The sequence below is a fragment of the Urocampus carinirostris genome, chromosome 11 (genome assembly GCF_059441175.1).
Source record: "Urocampus carinirostris isolate Australia breed hairy pipefish chromosome 11, RoL_Ucar_1.0, whole genome shotgun sequence".
Taxonomy (NCBI): domain Eukaryota; kingdom Metazoa; phylum Chordata; class Actinopteri; order Syngnathiformes; family Syngnathidae; genus Urocampus; species Urocampus carinirostris.
In genome coordinates, this window is record NC_142359.1 from 20,293,843 (window position 1) to 20,318,758 (window position 24,916).

Below are 24,916 nucleotides of genomic sequence, written 5' to 3' on the forward strand. Positions count from 1 at the left end.
ACAGGAGAGTAGACGTGGTCAGGATCAAAAACAAGACGGGGGACAGACGGGAGCAAAAACAGGTGAGAATCAGGGTGGAAAAAGGCTTGCCTAGTGTTTTACTGAGGTTCGCAGACGGACAGACAAAAGGGGACAGATAGGAGTGGGTTTAAATAAAGACAGGGAGCCAATCAGAGTCCGCGGCAATTGGCGCCAAAGGATCAGGCACAGGTGTTTCACATCAGTTATCATGACACCCTAATGTTTCACCTTAGTGACCATTGTTGTCATTAACAGGGCGAAGCGATGGGTGGACTGGAGGTTTAGAAAGTCTGGTCTGAAACTGCACATATTGCTGCACTTTTACTGTGTCTTATACTGATTTACTACTCCCACACTCTGCCTCTTCTTCTACCACCACTGATTTAGCTACTGAAATGTCTGCTTCTCTGTGTGGCATTAGCACTTCAATTTCGGCATAAATTTTTGCTTTTTCCACTTTAAACTCTGCTTCCACACTTGCATAAAAAGCCCTCGTAATCCTTGCCTCTGTGTTTGTTCGAGCACGGGAGACGCTGCTCAGTGATAAAGATGTAATTAACGTTAAGGCTGATGCAGGGAACTCGAAAGTGTTATTTCACTATATTTTTTTAACTTAAAGCTCAATAAACACAAAATACACATGTAGAACATTTCCTAATGATGTTTCATCTGTTTATCACCTTGTGCTACACTTAAAACACAGTAAATTATGTATTTGAAAAAAATTGCCCAAAAAATGTTTCCACCCTCATACTTTTTAGTAATAATTTTCTTTGAATGGAATTCAGTATTCATTCACCTCCAAACAAGAAAAGTTGGGTTTTTATGATTTTATGATATTATTAGTCTAGATTAGGGATTAGTGTAAAACACATTGTCCATGGAAACCTAAATTAAAACATTTATAGATGTACAAAAAAAGTACTATTATTTTTTTAATCTATTTCCTTTGCTTTGTAATTGATTACTGATATTTATGTCACGAGAGCGTGGTGGCGTGGAAGGTGACCGGACCAGAACGGAGGCAGGAGGCATGAAGGGAGAACTCAAATGCGTTGACGATCCATAGGTTTTATTTAATAAAATAAAAGTCGCCCAATACTCCGAGGCAAAACAGAACAATACAGAGTTCCTCCGGCACGAACTCAACAGGACAAGGCATAACAGACTAAAACAGGACAAGGCATAACAGACCGGGATTGTGAATAATGAGTAATGAACCAGCACCCGCCAAACCCAAAATCCAGCCTTAAATAGCAGAACAGCAATCAGCTGATCTGCTTCAGCTTGAGTTCGGGGGCGTGGCATACTGGTCGTCATGGCAACCGTGACAATTTACTGTTTTTGCTGTCAACAAATTTATGGTCCTGCATCAATGGCATTATCGATAATATGTCTGTCGGGCTGTCTTTTTTTCTATTTATCTGTCGGTATTATCTTGTGTTTTTAAAGCCATTGTCGCGGACGTTCAAATTGTATCAGACTGATAGTCATGTTTCTCTGATGATTATATTTTGATATGGTATATCTTGAACTGCAATAGTTTAAGCTTTCCACGATATGTGGCAGGACGTATTTTAGTGACTGGTGACATCGTACAGACACGTATTTGTTTATCAAAAGTTCGGTGGCCCACCGGTGGGCCAGCGGAACGTTAAGGGTTTAAGGTACTGCATATTACCAAACCTTTTCCGTGTACCGTCTTTCTTTGTGAATATCTCATGTTTTAATGTGGGCACAAGTGGCATCTAGTCAGGTGCGGCTTATGGATGAACAAAATGTACTTTCCTTTAAAAATGTGCAGCTTATAATCAGGTGCTCTCTATAGTCAGGAATTTACGGTAATACATTAAGCACATATTGCGTGAAAAAATGACGTTCACATTGCACTTTGAGAAAGAATGTTCAAGACAAGAAATGTTGAACCAACAACAGAATGACATGGATAAATAAGCATGTCACGGGGATCATCTTTTTCTCTTTGGTTTTTACAATACAACCTTGGGAGTGCCACCAAAATGTGTCACCGAGTACGGAAGTTCAAGATTGTAAAGTATTCACACACTGTACTTGGGCAGAAATTGATTTCAGAAAAAACAAAAGTATATGTTAACCAAAAGTAAATGGAAATCAAATATACAATTAATGACAATACATCATCAATATCAATTTCGATACTTGGTGTAGCAAGGGGCAACGTACAGAGTTTGTATTTAATTCTGTGTACATTTAAAAAACTGTGCCCAGAAAACCATTTGAAACATGTCTGAAAATGATATGATGACAATGTACATAAATATATATATCCCTGTGACCATACTGAGGATAAGCAGTACAGACAATGGATGAAGATAGATAGATAGATAGATAGATGGATAGATATATTCATATGTGATCCATGACTGCTATTTCTATCTAGTTTTCCATCTCTATCTATCTATATATACCCTTATATATCTTTAGCTATCTCACCATCTATCGTTCCATCCATCCATCCATCCATATCTCTATATTTATCTGTCTGTCTATCTACATATCTTTATTTATTTTTCTGTATCTCTATCTATCTAGCTAATCAGATGTGTATTGATTCATATCTTTTTATTACATTTATCTCTATGTCTGTCTCTCTATGTCTGTACCTTTTTTTTCATCTCTCTCTCTCTTTATTTTTCTTCATTGGTTTGATTGTTTAAAAATAACCTAGAAAGACATGGGGTTGCACCTGCATTTTTAGATTGGAAAATGAGTAGAATGCACACAAACAAAAGAATAGAGGGTGTGAATGACGGCTGACAGCCTTGATCCCGTAATTGTTCCATAATGTTTTACAACATTGCAGCAAAATGCATCACCTTGCGGACACGCCTTTTGTAGTATTACTTTATAAAAGCCGCTCAGCCCGGCGACATTCATTAAGGTAAATCCTCAAACTGGAAATACTAAAACAGAAAAAACTGGGGAAAACAAGACATATTTCAGCATTGATTTTATTTATCATCATCAAAGGTATGTTTTTGTTTTTATCATCCATCCATCCATCCATCCATTCATTTTCCAATAAACTGCTTTCAACGTAACTTTTTGATTTCTTTTAGAGTCAAGAAAAACACAGGTGTTTATGCAATCTAACAGTAATAACATTTTCAATGATATTATCAGTCCACAATCCAAAACTACCAGTCTGAGTTGCATTTCTACAACTAAAACTTGCGTTATTACAGTACTATGTTATTACTAGGTTGTATTTATTAGGAGTTAAGTTAAAAAAGCTTCAGTCAACCACTAAACCATAAGAATGACCCATATATATAATTATTAGAAATATTTCTGAATACTGTATTTTAGATAGTATGTTGTACTTTGCAACAAATATAGATAAAACCTTAACACTTTTTAAATTTAATAATTATAAGTTATATTTTTTATTTAGGGCAGCACGGCAGCGCAGTGGTTAGCGCTTGTGCGGCACAGTTCATGTCATGGGAACCTGTCGTGGGTTCAAATCCAGCTCAAGACTTCCTGTGCGGAGTTTGTATGTTCTCCCCGTGCTTGCGTGGGTTTCCTCCGGGCACTCCGGTTTCCTCCCGCGTTCCAAAAACATGCATTTCAGGTGAATTGGCCGGTCCAAATTGTCCCTAGGTGTGAATGAGCGAATGAGTTGTCTGTCCCTGTGTGCCCTGCGATTGGCTGGCAACCAGTTCAGGGTGTCCCCTGCCCACTGCCCGGAGATGGCTGGGATGGGCTCCAGCCCCCCCCGCGACCCTAATGAGGATAAGCGGTACGGCTAATGAGATGAGATGAGATTTTTTATTTAAATGAGTCAGAAACATGTATACAGTGGATCGTACCTATTTTTCTGTTTAATTAGTTTTCTCCTTTGTGTGGATATTAGACCAGAGCAAACAAGATGCAGGTTCAAACGATGGTGACAACGTTCCTGATTATAACAGGTAACCCGATCTACTCAGACAAAGATCAAAAACAAAAGGGTTCAAAACGCTTTCATTTTTCCGACTAAAGGTTTGAGGACAACCTGCACATTGGAATCAACATCAAGCAGAACAACACTTGAGCCTACAAGAACTTCAGGGGATATTGCAACGACAACACCTAGAAAAACAACTGCAGTGGCTACACAACCAGAATTGACGACAACGGGAGTCAAAACATATGAAATAAAGACATCAACATCGAACGGTGTGGCAACGGGGCCAACATTAATTGCAACGGCAACTGAGGAAAAAATTGCCAAAACAAAAGCTGTGGACATATTTGAAGAATCAAAGTCAACAGCTCAAACAACTGTTGAAACATCAACTTACACAACAGCAGGTGTAGGTTCAATATCTGTTAAACCGACAATTGCAATGGAAAGCCTTTTTGAAGTAACAGTGGTAGCAACAAATAATGAATCTGATACAACCGTTGAGAAAACTGCAGAAACAGCTGCCAAACCATCAACTAAAACGGATGAAAGATTAACATCCAAAGGGTCGGTAACAGTGGCATCAATTGCAATGACAATTGAGGAGAAAGTTGCCCAAACGACACCTGTAGTGACATTTGAAGAATCACAGACAACACCTCAGAGAACTGTTGAAACATCAGCTTCCACAACAGCAGCAATAGGTTCCACATCTGTTCAAGAAACAACTGTAGTGGCTGCAACTGCTGAAATAACAGGGGTAGCTACAAATGCCGAATCTGATACAACCGCTGAGACGACTGTGGACACAATATCTCCTACGCCATCGGCAGAAACAACCGAAACATCAACGTCTAACGGGGTGTCAACAGAGGCGTCATCAATTGCAACAGCAACAGAGGAAATAATCACCCAAACAACCACATTTAAAGAATCACAGACAACAGGTCAAACAACTGTTGAAACACCTCCTTCCACAACAGCAGCAATAGGTTCCACATCTGTTCAAGCAACAACTGTAGTGGCAGCACCTGCTGAAATGACAGGGGTAGCTACAAATGCTGAATCAGATTCAACCGCTGAGACGACTGTGGACACAATAGCTCCCACGCCATCAGCAGAAACTACCGAAACATTAACGTCTAACGGGGTGTCAACAGGGGCGTCATCAATTGCAACAGCAACAGAGGAAATAATCACCCAAACAACCACCTCTGAAGAATCACAGACAGCAGCTCAGACAACTGTTGAAACACCAGGTTCCACAACAGCAGCAATAGGTGCAACGTCTGCACAATCAACAATTGCATTGTCTTCACCTGCTGAAATAACAGTGGTAGCTATCAATGCTGAATCTGCTACAACTGCTGATACGACTGTGGACACAATAGCTCCCACACCATCGGCAGAAACAACCGAAACATCAACGTCTAACGGGGTGTCAACAGGGGCGTCATCAATTGCAATAACAACTGAGGAAATAATCACCCAAACAACCACATTTGAAGAATCACAGACAACAGGTCAAACAACTGTTGAAACACCTCCTTCCACAACAGCAGCAATAGGTTCCACATCTGTTCAAGCAACAACTGTAGTGGCAGCACCTGCTGAAATGACAGGGGTAGCTACAAATGCTGAATCAGATTCAACCGCTGAGACGACTGTGGACACAATAGCTCCCACGCCATCAGCAGAAACTACTGAAACATTAACATCTAACGGAGTGTCAACAGGGGCGTCATCAATTGCAACAGCAACAGAGGAAATAATCACCCAAACAACCACCTCTGAAGAATCACAGACAGCAGCTCAGACAACTGTTGAAACACCAGGTTCCACAACAGCAGCAATAGGTGCAACGTCTGCACAATCAACAATTGCATTGTCTTCACCTGCTGAAATAACAGTGGTAGCTATCAATGCTGAATCTGCTACAACTGCTGATACGACTGTGGACACAATAGCTCCCACACCATCGGCAGAAACAACCGAAACATCAACGTCTAACGGGGTGTCAACAGGGGCGTCATCAATTGCAATAACAACTGAGGAAATAATCACCCAAACAACCACATTTAAAGAATCACAGACAACAGGTCAAACAACTGTTGAAACACCTCCTTCCACAACAGCAGCAATAGGTTCCACATCTGTTCAAGCAACAACTGTAGTGGCAGCACCTGCTGAAATGACAGGGGTAGCTACAAATGCTAAATCAGATTCAACCGCTGAGACGACTGTGGACACAATAGCTCCCACGCCATCAGCAGAAACTACTGAAACATTAACGTCTAACGGGGTGTCAACAGGGGCGTCATCAATTGCAACAGCAACAGAGGAAATAATCACCCAAACAACCACCTCTGAAGAATCACAGACAGCAGCTCAGACAACTGTTGAAACACCTCCTTCCACAACAGCAGCAATAGGTGCAACGTCTGCACAATCAACAATTGCATTGTCTTCACCTACTGAAATAACAGTGGTAGCTATCAATGCTGAATCTGCTACAACTGCTGATACGACTGTGGACACAATAGCTCCCACACCATCAGCAGAAACAACCGAAACATTAACGTCTAACGGGGTGTCAACAGGGGCGTCATCAATTGCAATAACAACTGAGGAAATAATCACCCAAACAACCACATTTGAAGAATCACAGACAACAGGTCAAACAACTGTTGAAACACCTCCTTCCACAACAGCAGCAATAGGTTCCACATCTGTTCAAGCTACAACTGTAGTGGCAGCACCTGCTGAAATGACAGGGATAGCTACAAATGCTAAATCAGATACAATCGCTGAGACGACTGTGGACACAATAGCTCCCACGCCATCAGCAGAAACTACCCAAACATTAACGTCTAACGGGGTGTCAACAGGGGCGTCATCAATTGCAACAGCAACTGAGGAAATAATCACCCAAACAACCACATTTGAAGAATCACAGACAGCAGCTCAGACAACTAATGAAACACCAGGTTCCACAATAGCAGCAATAGGTGCAACGTCTGCACAATCAACAGATGCATTGTCTTCACCTGCTGAAATAACAGTGGTAGCTACAAATGCTGAATCTGATACAACTGCTGATACGACTGTGGACACAATAGCTCCCACACCATCGGCAGAAACAACCGAAACATTAACGTCTAACGGGGTGTCAACAGGGGCGTCATCAATTGCAATAACAACTGAGGAAATAATCACCCAAACAACCACATTTGAAGAATCACAGACAACAGGTCAAACAACTGTTGAAACACCTCCTTCCACAACAGCAGCAATAGGTTCCACATCTGTTCAAGCTACAACTGTAGTGGCAGCACCTGCTGAAATGACAGGGATAGCTACAAATGCTAAATCAGATACAATCGCTGAGACGACTGTGGACACAATAGCTCCCACGCCATCAGCAGAAACTACCCAAACATTAACGTCTAACGGGGTGTCAACAGGGGCGTCTTCAATTGCAACAGAAACAGAGGAAATAGTCACCCAAACAACCACATCTGAAGAATCACAGACAGCAGCTCAGACAACTGTTGAAACATCAGGTTCCACAACAGCAGCAATAGGTGCAACGTCTGCGCAATCAACAATTGCATTGTCTTCACCTGCTGAAATGACAGGGGTAGCTACAAATGCTGAATCCGCTGAGACGACTGTGGCCACAATAGCAACAACAGCAGCAATAGGTACAACATTTGCTCAATCAACAATTGCAGTTTCATCCACTGATGACGTAACAGTATTAGCTACAAATGCTGATTTTCATACAACCGCTGAGACGACTGTGGACACAATAGCTCCCACACCATCAGCAGAAACAACCGAAACATCAACATCTAACGGGGTGGCAACAGCCTCATCATCAATTGCAACAGCAACTGAGGAAATAATCACCCAAACAACCAGATTTGAAGAATCACAGATAACAGCTCAGACAACAGTTGAAACACCAGCCTCCACAACAGAGGCAATAGGTGAAACATCTACTCAATCTGCAAATGTAGTGACAACCATTGCGGAAATAACAGTGGTAGCTACAACCGCTGAGACTACTGTGGAAACAATAGCTTCCACACCATCAACAGAAAAAAATGAAACCTTAACGTCTAACAGGGTGGTTACAGGGTCATCTTCATTAATATCAACTGCACCTGCGGAAATGATCGGCTTAACGTCAGCAATCACCGCATTTGAAGTTTCACAGACAATAGCTCACACAACAATTACAATACCAGCTTCCACAACTGCAGCAATGGGTCTGACATCTACTCAAGCAACAACTGTACTGGCAACCCCTGCTGAAATAACAGTGGTGGCTACAAATGTTGAATCTGAAACAGAAACAACTGAAGCAGTAACTCATAACAGTGTGACAACAGGGGCATCATCCATTACAGTTAATAAGGAAATCATCGCCCAATCTGCAGCTGTAGCCACAACTAAAGATTCTACCTTTGCAACAGCCACGATACCTGCAGAAACAAAAATCGTTGCAATGACAACAAACTTTACAACAACAGCTACGGTGATGTTGCCTGCTGAAACAACAACCATTACTGCAACAGTGGCAAAAACAACACAGTCCACAACAAATTCTGTTGCCATTACAACCAAACGAGTAACTTTTAGATCTCTTCAAAGCACGTATACGAATGATTTAGATGATCCAACCTCTCTGACATACCGAAACAGAGCTGCCATGATTAAAGAACAGGTAAGTAATGTTAAAAAAAGATTTTAAAAGTTCTACTATGCATGACATTAACCAAAATATTCTTTATCTTTTTTCTTCCAACAGCTTACACCAATTTTCTCTGCGGCATTTCCTTCCTCCTTTTTGTTCCTGATCATCATTAGGTTTAGGTATTTCCCTAGTTTTGTTAATTTGTCACTTTGGTAAAGATTTTTTTTTGCAGATTAAAAATGTTTGGGGGGGGTGTTTTACAGAAATGGATCAATAGTCAACATAATGGATCTTGAATTTGAAAACACATCTGCGCCAGGAGACAGTCAAATTGTGGATGTCATGGTCAATGCTGCTCCACGTGTCAGTGGCTTTGACATCGAAACAAGCTCTATCACTGTTCAGTCAACAGCCAATAATAATGAATCAGATACAACTGTTGGAACATCTGAAGAAACATCAGCTTCAACACAATTAACTGAAATAACTCAGTCAATAACGTCCACTGGGTTTTCAACATCATCAATTGCAACGACAGCTGAGGAAATGACCACCCAAACTACACCTTTAGCCACAGTGGAAGAATCACAGACAACAACTAAAGCAACTGTCGAAACATCAGCTCCCACAATAGCAGCAACAGGTTCAACACCTGCTCAGGCAACAACTGCAGTAGCAACAACTGCTGAAATAACAGTGGTCGCTACAAATGCTGAATCTTATACAACTTTAGGAACATCAGCTCCCTCGCGATCAACAGAAACGACCAAAAGATTTACAGCAACTGAGAAAATAATAACCCAAACAGCCACATTTGAAGAATCACAGACAACTGTTGAAACACCAGGTTCCACAACAGCAGCAATAGGTGAAACATCTGGGCAATCAACAATTGCATTGTCTTCACCTGCTGAAATAACAGTGTTAGCTACAAATGCTGAATCCGATACAACTGCTGAGACGACTGTGGACACAAAAGCTCCCACACCATCAGCAGAAACAACCGAAACATTAACGTCTAACGGGTTGTCAACAAGAGCGTCATCAATTGCAACAGCAACTGAGGAAATAATAACCCAAACAACCGCATTTGAAGAATCCAAGACAACAGCTCAGACAACTGTTGAAACACCAGGTTCCACAACACCAGCAATAGGTGCAACATCTGCGCAATCAACAATTGAATTGTCTTCACTTGCTGAAATAACAGTCTTAGCTACAAATGCTGAATCTAAGACAACTGCTGAGACGACTGAGGACACAATAGCTCCCACACCATCGGCAGAAATAACCGAAACATTAACATCTGACGGGGTGTCAACAGGGGCGTCATCAATTGCAACAGCAACTGTGGAAATAATAACCCAAACAACCGCATTTGAAGAATCACAGACAACAGCTCAGACAACTGTTGACACACCAGGTTCCACAACACCAGCAATAGGTGCAACATCTGCACAATCAACAATTGCATTGTCTTCACTTGCTGAAATAACAGTGTTAGCCACAAAAGCTGAATCTGATACAACTGCTGATACGACTGTGGACACAATAGCTCCCACACCATCGGCAGAAACAACAGAAACATTAACGTCTAACGGGGCGTCAACAGGAGCGTCATCAATTGCAACAGCAACTGAGGAAATAATAACCCAAACAACCGCATTTGAAGAATCACAGACAACAGCTCAGACAACTGTTGAAACACCAGGTTCCACAACACCAGCAATAGGTGCAACATCTGCGCAATCAACAATTGCATTGTCTTCACTTGCTGAAATAACAGTGGTAGCTACAAACGCTGAATCTGATACAACTGCTGAGACGACTGTGGACACAATATCTCCCACGCCATCAGCAGAAACAACCGAAACATTAACGTCTAACGGGTTGTCAACAGGGGCGTCATCAATTGCAACAGCAACTGAGGAAATAATAACCCAAACAACCGCATTTGAAGAATCACAGACAACAGCTCAGACAACTGTTGACACACCAGGTTCCACAACACCAGCAATAGGTGCAACATCTGCACAATCAACAATTGCATTGTCTTCACTTGCTGAAATAACAGTGTTAGCCACAAATGCTGAATCTGATACAACTGCTGATACGACTGTGGACACAATAGCTCCCACACCATCGGCAGAAACAACAGAAACATTAACGTCTAACGGGGCGTCAACAGGAGCGTCATCAATTGCAACAGCAACTGAGGAAATAATAACCCAAACAACCGCATTTGAAGAATCACAAGCAACAGCTCAGACAACTGTTGACACACCAAGTTCCACAACACCAGCAATAGGTGCAACATCTGCGCAATCAACAATTGAATTGTCTTCACTTGCTGAAATAACAGTCTTAGCTACAAATGCTGAATCTGATACAACTGCTGAGACGACTGTGGACACAATATCTCCCACACCATCGGCAGAAACAACCGAAACATTAACATCTGACGGGGTGTCAACAGGGGCGTCATCAATTGCAACAGCAACTGTGGAAATAATAACCCAAACAACCGCATTTGAAGAATCACAGACAACAGCTCAGACAACTTTTGAAACACCAGTTTCCACAACAGCAGCAACAGGTGCAACATCTACGCAATCAACAATTGCATTGTCTTCACTTGCTGAAATAACAGTGTTAGCCACAAATGCTGAATCTAATACAACTGCTAATACGACCGTGGACACAATAGCTCCCACACCATCGGCAGAAACAACAGAAACATTAACGTCTAAAGGGGTGTCAACAGGGGCGTCATCAATTGCAACAGCAAATGAGGAAATAATAACCCAAACAACTGCATTTGAAGAATCACAGACAACAGCTCAGGCAACTGTTGAAACACCAGGTTCCATGACACTAGCAATAGGTGCAACATCTGCACAATCAACAATTTCATTGTCTTCACTTGCTGAAATAACAGTGTTAGCTACAAATGCTGAATCTGAGACAACCGTTGAGACGACTGTGGACATAATAGCTCCCACACCATCGGCAGAAACAACCGAAACATTAACATCTAACGGGGTGTCAACAGGGGCGTCATCAATTGCAACAGCAACTGTGGAAATAATAACCCTAACAACCGCATTTGAAGAATCACAGACAACAGCTCAGACAACAGTTGAAACACCAGTTTCCACAACAGCAGCAACAGGTGCAACATCTGCGCAATCAACAATTGCATTGTCTTCACTTGCTGAAATAACAGTGTTAGCTACAAATGCTGAATCTGAGACAACCGCTGAGACGAGTGTGGACACAATAGCTCCCACACCATCGGCAGAAACAACCGAAACATTAACGTCTAACGGGTTGTCAACAGAAGCGTCATCAATTACAACAGCGACTGAGGAAATAATAACCCAAACCACCACATTTGAAGAATCACAGACAACAGCTCAGACAACAGTTGAAACACCAAGTTCCACAACAGCAGCAATAGGTGCAACATCTGCTCAGTCAACGATTTCAGTGTCTTCCCCTGCTGAAAGAACAATGGTACCTACAAATAATAAATCCGACACAACCGTAAAGACAACTGTAGAAACATCAACAGCATCGGGAATGGTTGCAACAATGAGGCCAGAAACAACACAAGTTGCAGATACAACAACGGCAATTCCCGTAGCCATAGTTACCCGACGAGTTTCTTTCCGATCCCTTCAAAGTACATTTACCGACGACCTGTTGAATCAGTCCTCATCGGGATTTATAGATCGATCGAATTTGATAAGAAGTCAGGTAAGGAATGTAAAAATGTATTGTCTTGTATTGTCACCTCTGGGTTGCTGTAATTAGCATTGAAGCATTCAATTATCATCATTTTCTTTTTCAGCTTCAACCTTTGTTTCAGAGGGTGTTCCCAACCACATTCCGGATCCTTGTTGTCATTGGGTTCAGGTAACATGCATCTGTCTGTTTTATATATGATAACAAAAGAAGTTACAAAATAACTTGATAAATCTAGATCCGTACCAATTCGCGTATCGTGTTAATAGAAGTGTAGATGATGCCATTTCAATTTGTATTCATGAGATTCTAAGTCATCTTGAGCATAGGAATTCATACGTTAGGGTTTTATTCATAGATTTTAGTTCGGCTTTCAACACTATCATTCCTTCTAAACTGCATTTTAAACTTCTTCATGACCTCAATTTTCACGTTTTACTATCAAATTGGATTTTAGATTTCCTTCTCAATAGAGAACAGCCCATTTGCATTGGTGAGAAAGATTCATGTTCTATTGTCCTCAACACTGGTACGCCTCAGGGCTGTCCATTGTCTCCAACTTTGTTTTCCCTATTTACACGTGATTGTCAACCCAATTCTGACCATTCACTATTCGCTTAATATGCAGACGGCACCGCCGTTACTGGCTTTATTTCAAATGGAGACGAAACTGAATACCAAGAAATTGATTCACTTTCCACCTGGTGTCACGAGAGTAATCTGTTATTGAATGTAGGTATAACTAAGGAGATGATAATAGATTTCCGTACCAAGCCTCCCCCGCATGTGCCACTGTCAAATAATGGTAGTGAGGTGGAACTGGTCCATTCATTAAAGTTTCTGGGTACTTACTTGTCAGCTGACCTCACATGGACTGTCAATGCAACTGATATTCTAAAGTCAGCCAGATAAAGGCTCTACTTCTTTCGTCAATTCAAATCATACGGGTCCGTCAATCCATTCTAGTCAATTTTTATCGTGCTATCATTGGATCTGTTTTAACTATGTCAATCACAGTTTGGTTTGGTCGTGTCAATCAGAAAGAATTGTCAAATATGGAATCAGTAGTGAGGACGGCAGAGGAAATGATAGGTACTGGCCTCCCGTCCTTGCAAAGAATCTACATCGATCGAACTAGAAAACGGACACTAAAAATTATAGACGATCCCAGTCACCCTGCTCGCAGGTACTTTGATTACCTGCCGTCAGGTCGCCATTTTCGCTCCATTGCGAGCAAGACTTCGCGTCTTAAAGAGAGTTTTTACCCTTCCGCTATCCGTATGTTCAACGGGAATTGATTTAAGTTATTATGTATAGTATTATTTTGCCCACGGCATTCCTCCCACCTATTCTACTCTAGTCTTGTTATTTACATATTCTTTCTTTTTAAACTATTCTATATATTGTATTGTACACTGCAATATCTTTTTTACTCTATTCTTTTTATTCTTTTAAATCTATTATTTTATCATTATTGAGCATTCGCGTGTCAAATGATTTCTTGTATATATCATGTTTATGGTTTATAGAATAGAATAGAATAGAACTTTATTGTCATTGTTACAAAATGGGTTAACATATTGTGACAACGAAATTGGGCATGACACTCCAGTTTTACACATTCACAGTGAGGTATGAGCCAAGAAGATAAAGGAACAGAGAAGATAAGGTTATAAAACACCTCACTGTGAATGTGTAAAACTGGAGTGTCATGCCCAATTTCGTTGTCACAATATGTTAACCCATTTTGTAACAATGACAATAAAGATATATTCTATTCTATTCTATTCTATTCTATTCTATTCTATTCTATTCTATTCTATTCTATAAACCATAAACATGATATATACAAGAAATCATTTGACACGCGAATGCTCAATAATGATAAAATAATAGATTTAAAAGGATAAAAAGAATAGAGTAAAAAAGATATTGTAGTGTATAATACAATATATAGAATAGTTTAAAAAGAAAGAATATGTAAATATACTGGCTGAATAAATAAATACAATACAATACAATATTTTATTCTCCAACCAATAAGTAATTCCAAAACACATCCTTTTATGTGGCCCACGAGAAAATGCTTAGAGAAACACAAAAGAAAAATGAGCAGCATCGCGTGGGATTTTTACATTTCCACAGGATGTCGCCAAAGCCAGAGGCAACTCTCAAACCCCCATTGTAGCTGTATTTGCTGAGTACCATTAATCAACCAGAGAACATTGAAGAAATCCATCCTGATGTTATTTTACTTGAAATAAAATCATGAAAAACACTTCATAAAAAAAATAACACCAGAGTGTCTGCGGATTTTTTAAAGAAGCATTAGCTCCTTTCCATAATATATATGAAATCTAACATTATAGTTCCTACATTCAGGAAAAAAAATTCAATTGATTAAAAGGCCGAAAGACTTTTAAATCATTAAATCAATCGTTTCAATTAGTGTTTGTATGCTATTTTTGTCATTTTCCAGTCTACAAGATTTTTCCCGAGTTCAACAAACTTAGATGGAAAAGGATTCAATTGTGGTTTTGCTATTTTTTCCCCAAAATGCACAGTTGATTAACATTACAAGAGATTATATCTTAGTGAAGGAAAAATATGTTGACGAAAAAACTCCTCATTATTCGTTTTATAATCAAATCTTACAACCCTGAATTAATGTTTAACTGGTAGCCTCCAAAAACACTCCCAGCCCTCCAGCTGTCGAGACGTCCTATGATAGGCTGATCTGACAGCAATTTTTCTTTCTTTATTATCAAGTAAAACCGGCAACACTGAAACTCAGAATTTTTGTGAACAGAACTTCTATTCATTATATAAAATGGGGGTTGGTATCTATACTGCGTAATTACCGTACAGACGCTGCCCTACTTCCGAACGAGATAGGTTCCGGACAATCGTTCGTAAGTTGATTTTGTTCGTAAGTTGCTTCAGTGCTATATTTTGTATGTTTAAGGTCTACATAAGTATGTTTAAGGCTTGTATAAGTAATCTGTATTGTTTTGTATTAAAGAATAAACATTTCAAGAAATAATATGCTCTAAAAGATAAATGATGTTGAGTTTAACTTACTTTTGGAAGATACGCTTCAAGAGGTGCTCCTCCGCAGTAAAAAGTGGCAGAAAAAAAGCCATCAAACCATTTTCTCAACCGCATCAGGCTTTCTTATTCCACTTTCATTTCAAAAGAAAGGACTCGCCTCTTCTTTACAATTTACATCAACCATGTTGAATGGATGCACGAGATATTAAACAATAAAAATGTCAACGTTCTTAGCGGGCTGGAGATACAGTATAGAATGTTTACACACGAACCAGGAAGAGGAAGCGGATTTCTTTCTTGGGGTGGATGCTGGGTGAGCTCTCACAGCGCCATACGCCGGTAGCGGCGGAAAGAAGCACTACAGTACTGTCCTTTACTCGGAAAAAGGTGCACACAATACAAAATCCAACTTACAGAAATGTCCAGCTTTTTTTCGACACCCCGAAAAAATGATCGTATCTACTGAATGGTCGTAAGTAGGGGAGTGTCTGTACTCAACAAACATCACGCTAAAAAGCTACCACGGAAAACCCTCCCAGGCTAAAAAGCTACGTCAGAAAACAGCGAAAGAGTCAAATTCGACTCTTTTAACTAAATGTATCATCGCTTTCAAAGGCATGTATGATAGGTAGGATGAAAATAAACATTTCCCGGGAAATCCCTATCAGCCTACAACTTATAAAACGTCTCTGCCCGGGTGGAAAAAAACTTCTTCTTTCAAAAAAAAAACAAAAGTTTTTTTTTTTTTAAATCAAACGTTTGCTTTAATCCGATTTCAAAATCTTTGTTCGGTTCGGAGTTTCAGTTCGTTTGGCAATTTGCATACTCGGCAGCCAATCAGAAGCCTGCATCAAATAACTTTGTGCTTCCGGACCTTATAAGGTCATGCATTTGCATATCATTTTCCAAAGTAGACGCAATGAGAACACAAGAAAAATGGAGAAGTGGTTAGAAATCAAGCCAAAACCTCAGCACGAGAAGAAAGATTCGAAAGAAGCTAACAAAATTGATGATGCTTCAAAACGTAAATAATTAAAAGCATTGTGGAAAGAGGAGTTCACGTGGCTTGTAGCAGACGACGCAACGCAAACATTGCATGAATGAAGATGAGTAAATACAGGAACATACTGATGGCAGATGGAATGAATGCTATAAGTAGATTTATAATAAACTTAATTTTAAAGTGTTGCTCTGTTATATATTCTGATTATCAATCCTTAATACTTTGCAACAATTTTTTTTTTTTTGCCATCAGTCGTCTTTTTGTGTTTCAAGTTGTGAAAAATACGGCAGGCAACTTTATGTCTGCCCTGCTGTCCGGTAACTTTTTGTCATGAGTTTCAGACACTGGCATTATGCGCATTAGCACTAGGTTTTGGTAGAAAGGAATTTCAGAACACCAGCCCCCATGAGAACATTCTTTTTTTTCTTCCATGTTGCCTCTGTGCTAAAATGAGTTTGAACGCCTTTTCTAAAACCTTTTATTTCAAAGTCAAACCATTCAGCTGATTCAGCAAGAATAACAATATTGATAGATTGTACTTCGAAGCGCCTTTCTGGACACCCAAGGTCACATGTACTGTAGTAGGACACAACAATAAAGCAAGAGTAAAAAGTAATAAACAGTAAATAAAACACATAAGATATCATGTCAGGGTTTTTCGTTCATGAACTTGCAGAGGAAGAAAACATAACAGATTTTTTTTTTACATTTTGAATTTGTTATGGGCAGACCCGGCTCTGTGATAAACGACATGGACCTCCGGTTTACCGACACGGCGCCAGACAACACGGCGATCGCCCAAGTCCTGATCGACGCCGCCTCGGTCGTCGGCGGCTTTGATATTGAACAAAGCTCCATCACAGTTGAAGGAATCTGTACGTTTGTTTGTTGTTGTCGCGATCAAACTCAAACTGAATTCAAATTGTTCCATTTAACAGCTCACATGTGATTGTGTTTTTTCCAGTTTCGAGGGGAGTGAGCCACAAAACCAGCTTGGTCACAACATCCTGCTTAGCTGTTTTTTCTTGGATTTTGTCCAGTCAGCAATAAGGATTACCACGTATCAGCCAGTTTTTTAAAACTGATAACAGTCACACACTCTAAAAACAAAGTTTGGGTCAAAAATGAGACCAAAGCAATATTTGGATCAATTTGAACCATTTTCCCAGATCCATTTACGGAAAATAACTCAATATTTGGGTTATTCTAAGCAAAAAACCCAGACTGATTGGTAAACAACGTACCTAATTTCTCTTTTTTGCTGAATTTATCTTAATGAAGTTAAAATGTATTGTCAAATATGATATATCCACGTTTTGCATTTATTTGGTAGAAGGCAGAGGGTGGTAGGGGGTAGGGCAGGGAGAGAGTTCAGAGTCCTGACAGCCTCATGAATGAAGCTGTCCTTGAGCCTGCTGGTACTGGCTCTGAGAATCTGCAGTCTTTCTTCTGACGACAGCAGGTCAAAAAGGGTGTAAGATGGGTGGGTGGCGTCACCTGCAATCCCCGTGGCTTTGCGGATGAGGCGAGGGTTGTAGATTTCCAGGAGGGGCGTAAGGAGGACACCGATGACCTTTTCGACTGTTGTTACAGTCTTTTGATGGCAGACACTCGTACACCATTTTCGCAATTCGCAATTGTTTCCTTCTTCGACATTATCCTTGTTTCTACTGTTTTCCACTTTCCCCTCCCTTTATCAACTTGTGACTCATTAATACAGGTAGAAAAAGAAAAGAAAACCAACAAAATCACAATAAAATGAGATTTGGTCCCCTTCAAATGCGCCGATTAAATGAACAGAAAACGATCAAGCAGGGCATCATCACCATCTACTGTTAACGAGTGTAATTGACCCTTGTTTCTTTCCTATTATGATTATTTTGCCAGGCAAAGGCCTGTGACCCACCGAAAATGGGTCCAGACCCAGCAGTTGAGAAACACTGGTGTAAGCAATCGAATCTCTAAATCTTTTACAGTATGAAACAATAAAATACTTCTACGACAACAACTGTTACAGAGCAAAAGTCAATTGGCTTTGCGTTTGCCTCGATCATATTTAGCTACTGATAAGAATGGATGAATAGATTCGTCCCTCTCTTCTGCCTGGCAGGCATGATGCCGCAGCAGCCCAGGTAGGGAGCGGTGCTAAAAGTGTTCCTGTTAGTCACACAAAAAGACATAAACTTAAATAAAGAGAGAGGTTGAGGACACTTGGTGAGAGAGAGAGAGAGAGAGAAGGACTGCGCCATCTACATGAAGTAGCGGCATTTTGAGAAATTGGTGGAGAGGTGAAGTATCGATTATTCTTGATGGATCCAAGTACTTGCTTAGTACTTATAAAATAAATATTTGGATCAATCCGCCTGGCCTTAGCCTAAACAACGAGGCAAATGTGCTAACGAGCAACCCTCCTTCTCTTCAAACCCGCCGATTAAATTATTCCATTTTAACCAAGGCTTTCAAACCAATATGCACCTTTAAGTATTCTTGTGGTACTTAACACATTGCCCGTGTATTTAAACAGCACATCTGTGGTTTCTATTTATCAATTCCAGAAGGTATAATGTCATTATTTATGCAGTGAAATACAATAAACATTTTGTTTTCAAGTTTGTGTAATGTTTATCTTAAGGGTCTGGCTGGTAACAGGCTGAATTTGAAAAGCACGCCCAGATATTCACACTACAATGGATGGACAGAATTGTTATTCTAGAGACCAGTGGATCAGGTTTGGGGAATGATAACAACTTATTCGTGATAATGCTTATTTTATGATGATCATGTGTTGCTTCAGGTGGTATAAATAGATTTTCACTGGCTGAGCTTTAGAAATGTGTTGCTTGAGTAGTGTGTTGAACGAAACAGCTCTGTGAGACGACTCTTGGAAGTGAACGAGAGTCAGTTCCCTTCAAGATGCTTTATTCTCTCGTAATCGGTCAATATACACGATTTCAATGGATAATGTGTTGTTGACATTATTTTTTTGTGTATTTAAAAGGTTAAAATTGTTAGGTACAGTTTTTTTTTATAGTTTTATAAATATCTTAATTTATGTTTTTTCAGAGATCATGTGTTTCATGCTTGGGTTTTAAAAGAAATAAAAATATGGAAAAGGTATTCTTGTATTTTACAATTGATTTGTTGTTACGCCAAAAAGTCAATATTTTTACCGGTAATTCACAATTTGTTGTCTCTGTGTTTTTCAGTGATTCCGTGTTGGTTCACTTCAAAGTTGCTTTGTATGTAACACATTAAAATCTCACTGCAGAATGGAACATAAATGCTATTATAGATTAGTAGAATATTAAGTAATAATTAAATAATTATAGATAATATACCGATTAAAGACGGCCAAAAACATGTCTTTTTTCTTCTTTTTTTCTAATTTTGTATGTTCTGCATTTATATTGCGCTTTTCAAGTCAATGAAGACCTCATAAAGTACTTCGCACTTTCCCTTTTAAACACACTGACTAACCGATAGCTGCGTCAGTCATGCAACTACGTGTTTTTGTTTTATTCCCTTTGTTCCAAAATATCTTTGCAAACACACCTTTTCAAAGATGCTGTCAAGAACCGAAACCGGAAGAGAAACCAAATGCGTAACGTTTCTCACACGAGCTTTTATTTTACGGGAAATGGGGCAGTCACGCACGTTAACCCAAACGCCAGTGATACGGCGATCGTTGGGCGGAAGACGTAAGGCAGCAGTCTGACGTGGAATGACAGGAAGCCAGCGGCCAACAAGATCGATACCAATTGCACGAGCAGAAATCGGACAGATGGGGTCGATACCGGACAGGACGGTAAAGACAGGATTGATATCAAAACTGGATATCGAAATTAAACAGGACAAACTAGACGGGAACGAAATTAAAGATCGATATTAAACAGGACAAAATAGACGGGAACAATACCGGACAGGAAACCGGACAGAGTCAAAACCCACGTCTTGCGGGTGCAGAGGTTCGTTGACGGACTGACAAAGGGTGAGTGAGAGCACTGAGCTTAAATAGAAGGGAAGCCAATCTGTCAACGAGCCACAGCTGGCGCCACACGGGCGGGGCCAATTGGGTGCCATGGCAATCGTGACAGACAAAAAAAAAATCGGGTTCTAGGGAAGTGACTATTATCGTTAACTTGAATTAAACGACGACTTTCACAAACAAATCAAACTCGGGACAACTCATAAGGTCATAAACATTTTTGAAAGATCCTATATGTAACGGGTGTAATAATAACTTTTGTTTTATTGAAATTCCTGCTGAAATATGTGTATAGTTTTTGTAATGTGTCCTGCAATGATGAGTCCAACAGTGCCACCGGCTGGTATGGGGTGGGGTTTGGTTTTGGCTTCTGACATGTGACCGGGAGGCAGGGTTTGTTGGCAGTATTCAGAGAGAACTGCTACTGGAGAGGACACATCTTTTGGTGCTCCACTAAAGAAGTTGATTTTAAACATTATAACCCCAGCTGACAAATCTCTCAACATGCACAGTAATGTGATTGATATTGTCAAGCTGTTTAGATTTTTGTTCGTTTTGTTTCTGTTTTACTAAAATGTTAATTCCTCTTGTAGAGATCAAAGAGATCAAAGCCAGCAGAAAAGCTAATGTTGTGACTCATTCATTTGCAGTAACTGTAATAAAAACCTCATCATCCAGTCCAGCGTGAATGTGGATCTTTGGTGGGACCAGTACACCGCGGTTACATATATAGGTTAAATGTTTAAAGCAATTTCCAATATGTATGAATTTTTGATGACATTTAGCGGGCATTCATCACTGTATATTAAAAGAAAATGGGAAAACGAGATAGATTCAAAAATAACAAAGAGTGCGTAGAGGAAGGTTTTGTAAAACACAGCGCATCCACTAACTCCCAGAATCTGAGAGAATTCAACCAAAAGAATGTCGCGAGGTTCTATCACCCCCAAAATTAGGAGAGGTTTTTCCCAGGTTCAACAACCATGCTCAAGAACATGTGGAGAGTTAGAGGTTGACCACATGCATATTGCCTAAGAATTCAAGATTAGTGGGAGAAATTATTGTTTGTTTTAGAGAAAATATTTGGATATGGAATACCTAAAACATTCATCTAACAAAATAAATATTACAGAGAAAGGATGAGTGCCTGGTTAAAATTTTACTGACAGCCAGCAATAAAAGTAAAAACAAGATTATTGTCATGATAACCGATGCGGTTCACCTGTGCCCGCTCATTTGGCGCCAACCGCCGCGGGTTCTGATTGGCTCCCTGTCACTATTTGAATCCTGTCCTGTCAATCCCCTGTTGTCAGTCGGTCTGCGAACCTCTGTTTTTCAATGCAAGCCTTTTTTTTACCCTGACTGCCACCTGTCCCGTTTTTGGTCCTGTTTGTCTCCAGCTACGACCTGTTTTGATCCCAACCCAGCTGCTCTCCCGTCCCGACTTACGACCCCTTTTGGTTCCGACTACGTCTACTCTACCGTTCTGGCTTACGACTCGTTTATGACCCTGACCACGTCTTGCTCTCCCAGTCCCGTCTACCGACCAGTTTTCCGCCCCTGACACAGCCATCGCTCGCTACGGAAGATCCACTTCCGTGTTCGGATCACAATCCGAGTATGAAAGTGACTTGCTTCCCGTGTCCAGCAAACACCAGGTCGTGGGCGCAGCCCTTCCGCTCTCTTTCAATAAAACTTGTGGTAAACGTCACTCAAGTGGGTCCTGTTTCCGTTCTGGTCCTGACAATTATGGCACAAACAAGATTCAGTCGGTGTGCACTGTGGAGGAAATATTAGTCATGAGAGGACCATGTTTTGAAAAAGAATACAGGAAACCCAATTCATGGACAAATGGGGAAAATGGATAGACTATATGGAAAATAAAGGCACCACTTACGAACAATGAAGACTGGACTCTGAAGAATGACTTGAACATGGAAGATATTCTCCAACAGGGCAATGTAGTTTAGGTTGTTGGTTTTTTTTGTCAATGATGGGTCTACAGTGCATCCGGAAAGTATTCACAGCGCTTCTCTTTTTCCACATTTTGTTATGTTACAGCCTCATTTCAAATTGTATTAATTTAATCTCTTACCTCAAAATTCTACACAAAATACTCCATTATGACAATGTGAAAAAGTTTTTTTTTTTTTTTACTTTTTTTCATCTCATCTCATCCGCCGTACCGCTTATCCTCATTAGGGTCGCGGGGGGGCTGGAGCCCATCCCAGCCATCTCCGGACAGTGGGCAGGGGACACCCTGAACTGGTTGCCAGCCAATCGCAGGGCACACAGGGACAGACAACTCATTCGCTCATTCACACCTAGGGACAATTTAGACCGGCCAATTCACCTGAAATGCATGTTTTTGGAATGTGGGAGGAAACCGGAGTCCCCGGAGGAAACCCACGCAAGCACGGGGAGAACATACAAACTCCGCACAGGAAGTCCGGAGCTGGATTTGAACCCACAACAGGTTCCCATGACATGAACTGTGCCGCACAAGCGCTAACCACTGCGCTGCCGTGCTGCTTTTTATGAATTTATTAAAAATAGAAAACTAAGAAATCACATTTACATAAGTATTCACAGTCTTTGCCATGAAGCTCAAAATTGAGCTCAGGCCTGAAACATTAAAAATATCGTTAATATATAAATTCAATTACTTTGGTCCCAGGATAGAACCCTGTGGTACTCCACAACAGATCACATTTTTACATATTGCTTCCTCCCAGTCAAATAACTTTGAATCCATTGCAAAGCCACTCCCCTGATGCCATATCTTTCCATTTTTTTTGTTAGTATATTATGATTAATGGTATCAAATGCTTTTTTGAGTCAATAAATACCCCGACTGCGTATCTCTTCTTTTCTATACTATGGGTGATTTCTTCTACTGCATCTATAATTGCCATTGTTGCTGATCTGTTTGCTCTAAAACCATATTGACTTTCATTAATCAATTTATGTTTATCTACAAATTGTTCTAGTCTAAGTCTTTCTAATATTTTAGAGAACTGAGGAAGCAGAGATACCGGTCTATAGTTTGTAAAAATGTGCTTGTTTCCATTTTTGTATATTGGTAAGTTTTTTGCTATTTTCATTTGATTTGGAAATTTGCCTGTTAGAAATGATAGATTACAGATGTAGGTCAATGGTTTCACAATGCTATTTATAATTTGCTTAACTAGTACCATATCGATGTCAAAACAATCCGTAGACGTTTTGTATTTACAGTTGTTAACCACGTCTAAGATTTCTAGACCCAAACGCGTAACGTTTCACACCAAGCTTTGTTAAAGAAGTGGAGAAGTCAGGCACGGGAAAACAAACACCATCGATCAGGTGCTCGCCGGGCAGGAGAAGCAGGAAGCACACAAGATCGGAGCGAGGACGGGAACGAGTCGAGCAGCCAGGACGGGAGATCGGAGTGTGATCAGTGGAGGGAAACAAGTCGGGCAGCCGGGACGGTTAATCGGAGCGTGGTCTGAGGAAGGAATCAGGTAGCAGGAGACGAGCAGGATACAGGACAAAATGGGACATACAGGAGCCAGTGTCAAACAGTGCTTGCCTTGCATGTGCGGAGGTTCGCTGACAGAATGACCAGGAGTGAATGAGAGTGTTGAGTTCAAATAGGAGGGGAACCAATCAGGAAACGAGCGAGCACAGGTGAGGGCAATGGGCAAATCATGACAGCAGTTCTGTGATTTGTGAGATTCAAGATTTTAAAGTGTGGACAGCGCTGCACGTCTAGAGGCAGTGTTGTCATATGCGCAGTAAAGAACCACGAAGAACCCTTTACAATGAACTTCTTACTTTGCCGTTCACACAGTTGCCAGCGTAATAAAACTATATATATATATATATATATATATATATATATATATATATATATATACATGTGTACATAAAAGAATATTACGATTATTAAAATGATAAAAATACAAGATTAACTCAAGATGAGTGAGTTCATGCAATATGTTGGTTTTGTTCTGTACAGTTCATTTTTTGCAAAACTATGTGATTTGACTCTTGAATCATACTGTAATGCCCATTGATGTTATCAATGATGCACTCAGTCGCTGATTAAGTCTTGCTGGCGATGTAATAACAAAATAACAAGAGGTATAAACATTTACCCAAAGGCTACTGTTGGTCGTAACTCACACCGTTCACGTGCACACAAAGACTGACTTCAATACACAAACCTTACGCATCTGTCGTCTCCCCCTTCCCTCGTGACACGTCCTAACTTAAAGGGTCCATGAGTGAACACAAACAACAGCTACAAAAGTAACAGACATTACAATATTTTTAATAGAATAGAATTCTGTAAAAGTGGATTTGAAACTGGTAGGGTTCAGTGTCTCCAACAGGGTTAAGAACCACTGGTTTAACGACAGTACAACTACAGTAATCCCTCGGTTTTCGCGGTTAATGGGACCAAGACCACCCGCGAAAACAAAATCCGCGAAGTAG

General features: G+C 40.3%; 1 protein-coding gene across 1 annotated transcript; it reads left to right on the forward strand.

Annotated features, from left to right (window-relative positions):
• Positions 1 to 416: 416 nt before the first annotated feature.
• On the forward strand, positions 417 to 19,374 carry LOC148356721 (uncharacterized). Its single transcript, XM_088347428.1, is given in 9 exon segments — positions 417 to 500; positions 4,614 to 5,805; positions 7,414 to 7,653; positions 8,488 to 8,681; positions 8,766 to 8,830; positions 8,915 to 12,410; positions 12,505 to 12,569; positions 17,182 to 17,327; positions 17,417 to 19,374. Coding segments are annotated over 9 exon segments (5,568 nt in total). The 3' UTR covers positions 17,503 to 19,374.
• Positions 19,375 to 24,916: the final 5,542 nt, after the last annotated feature.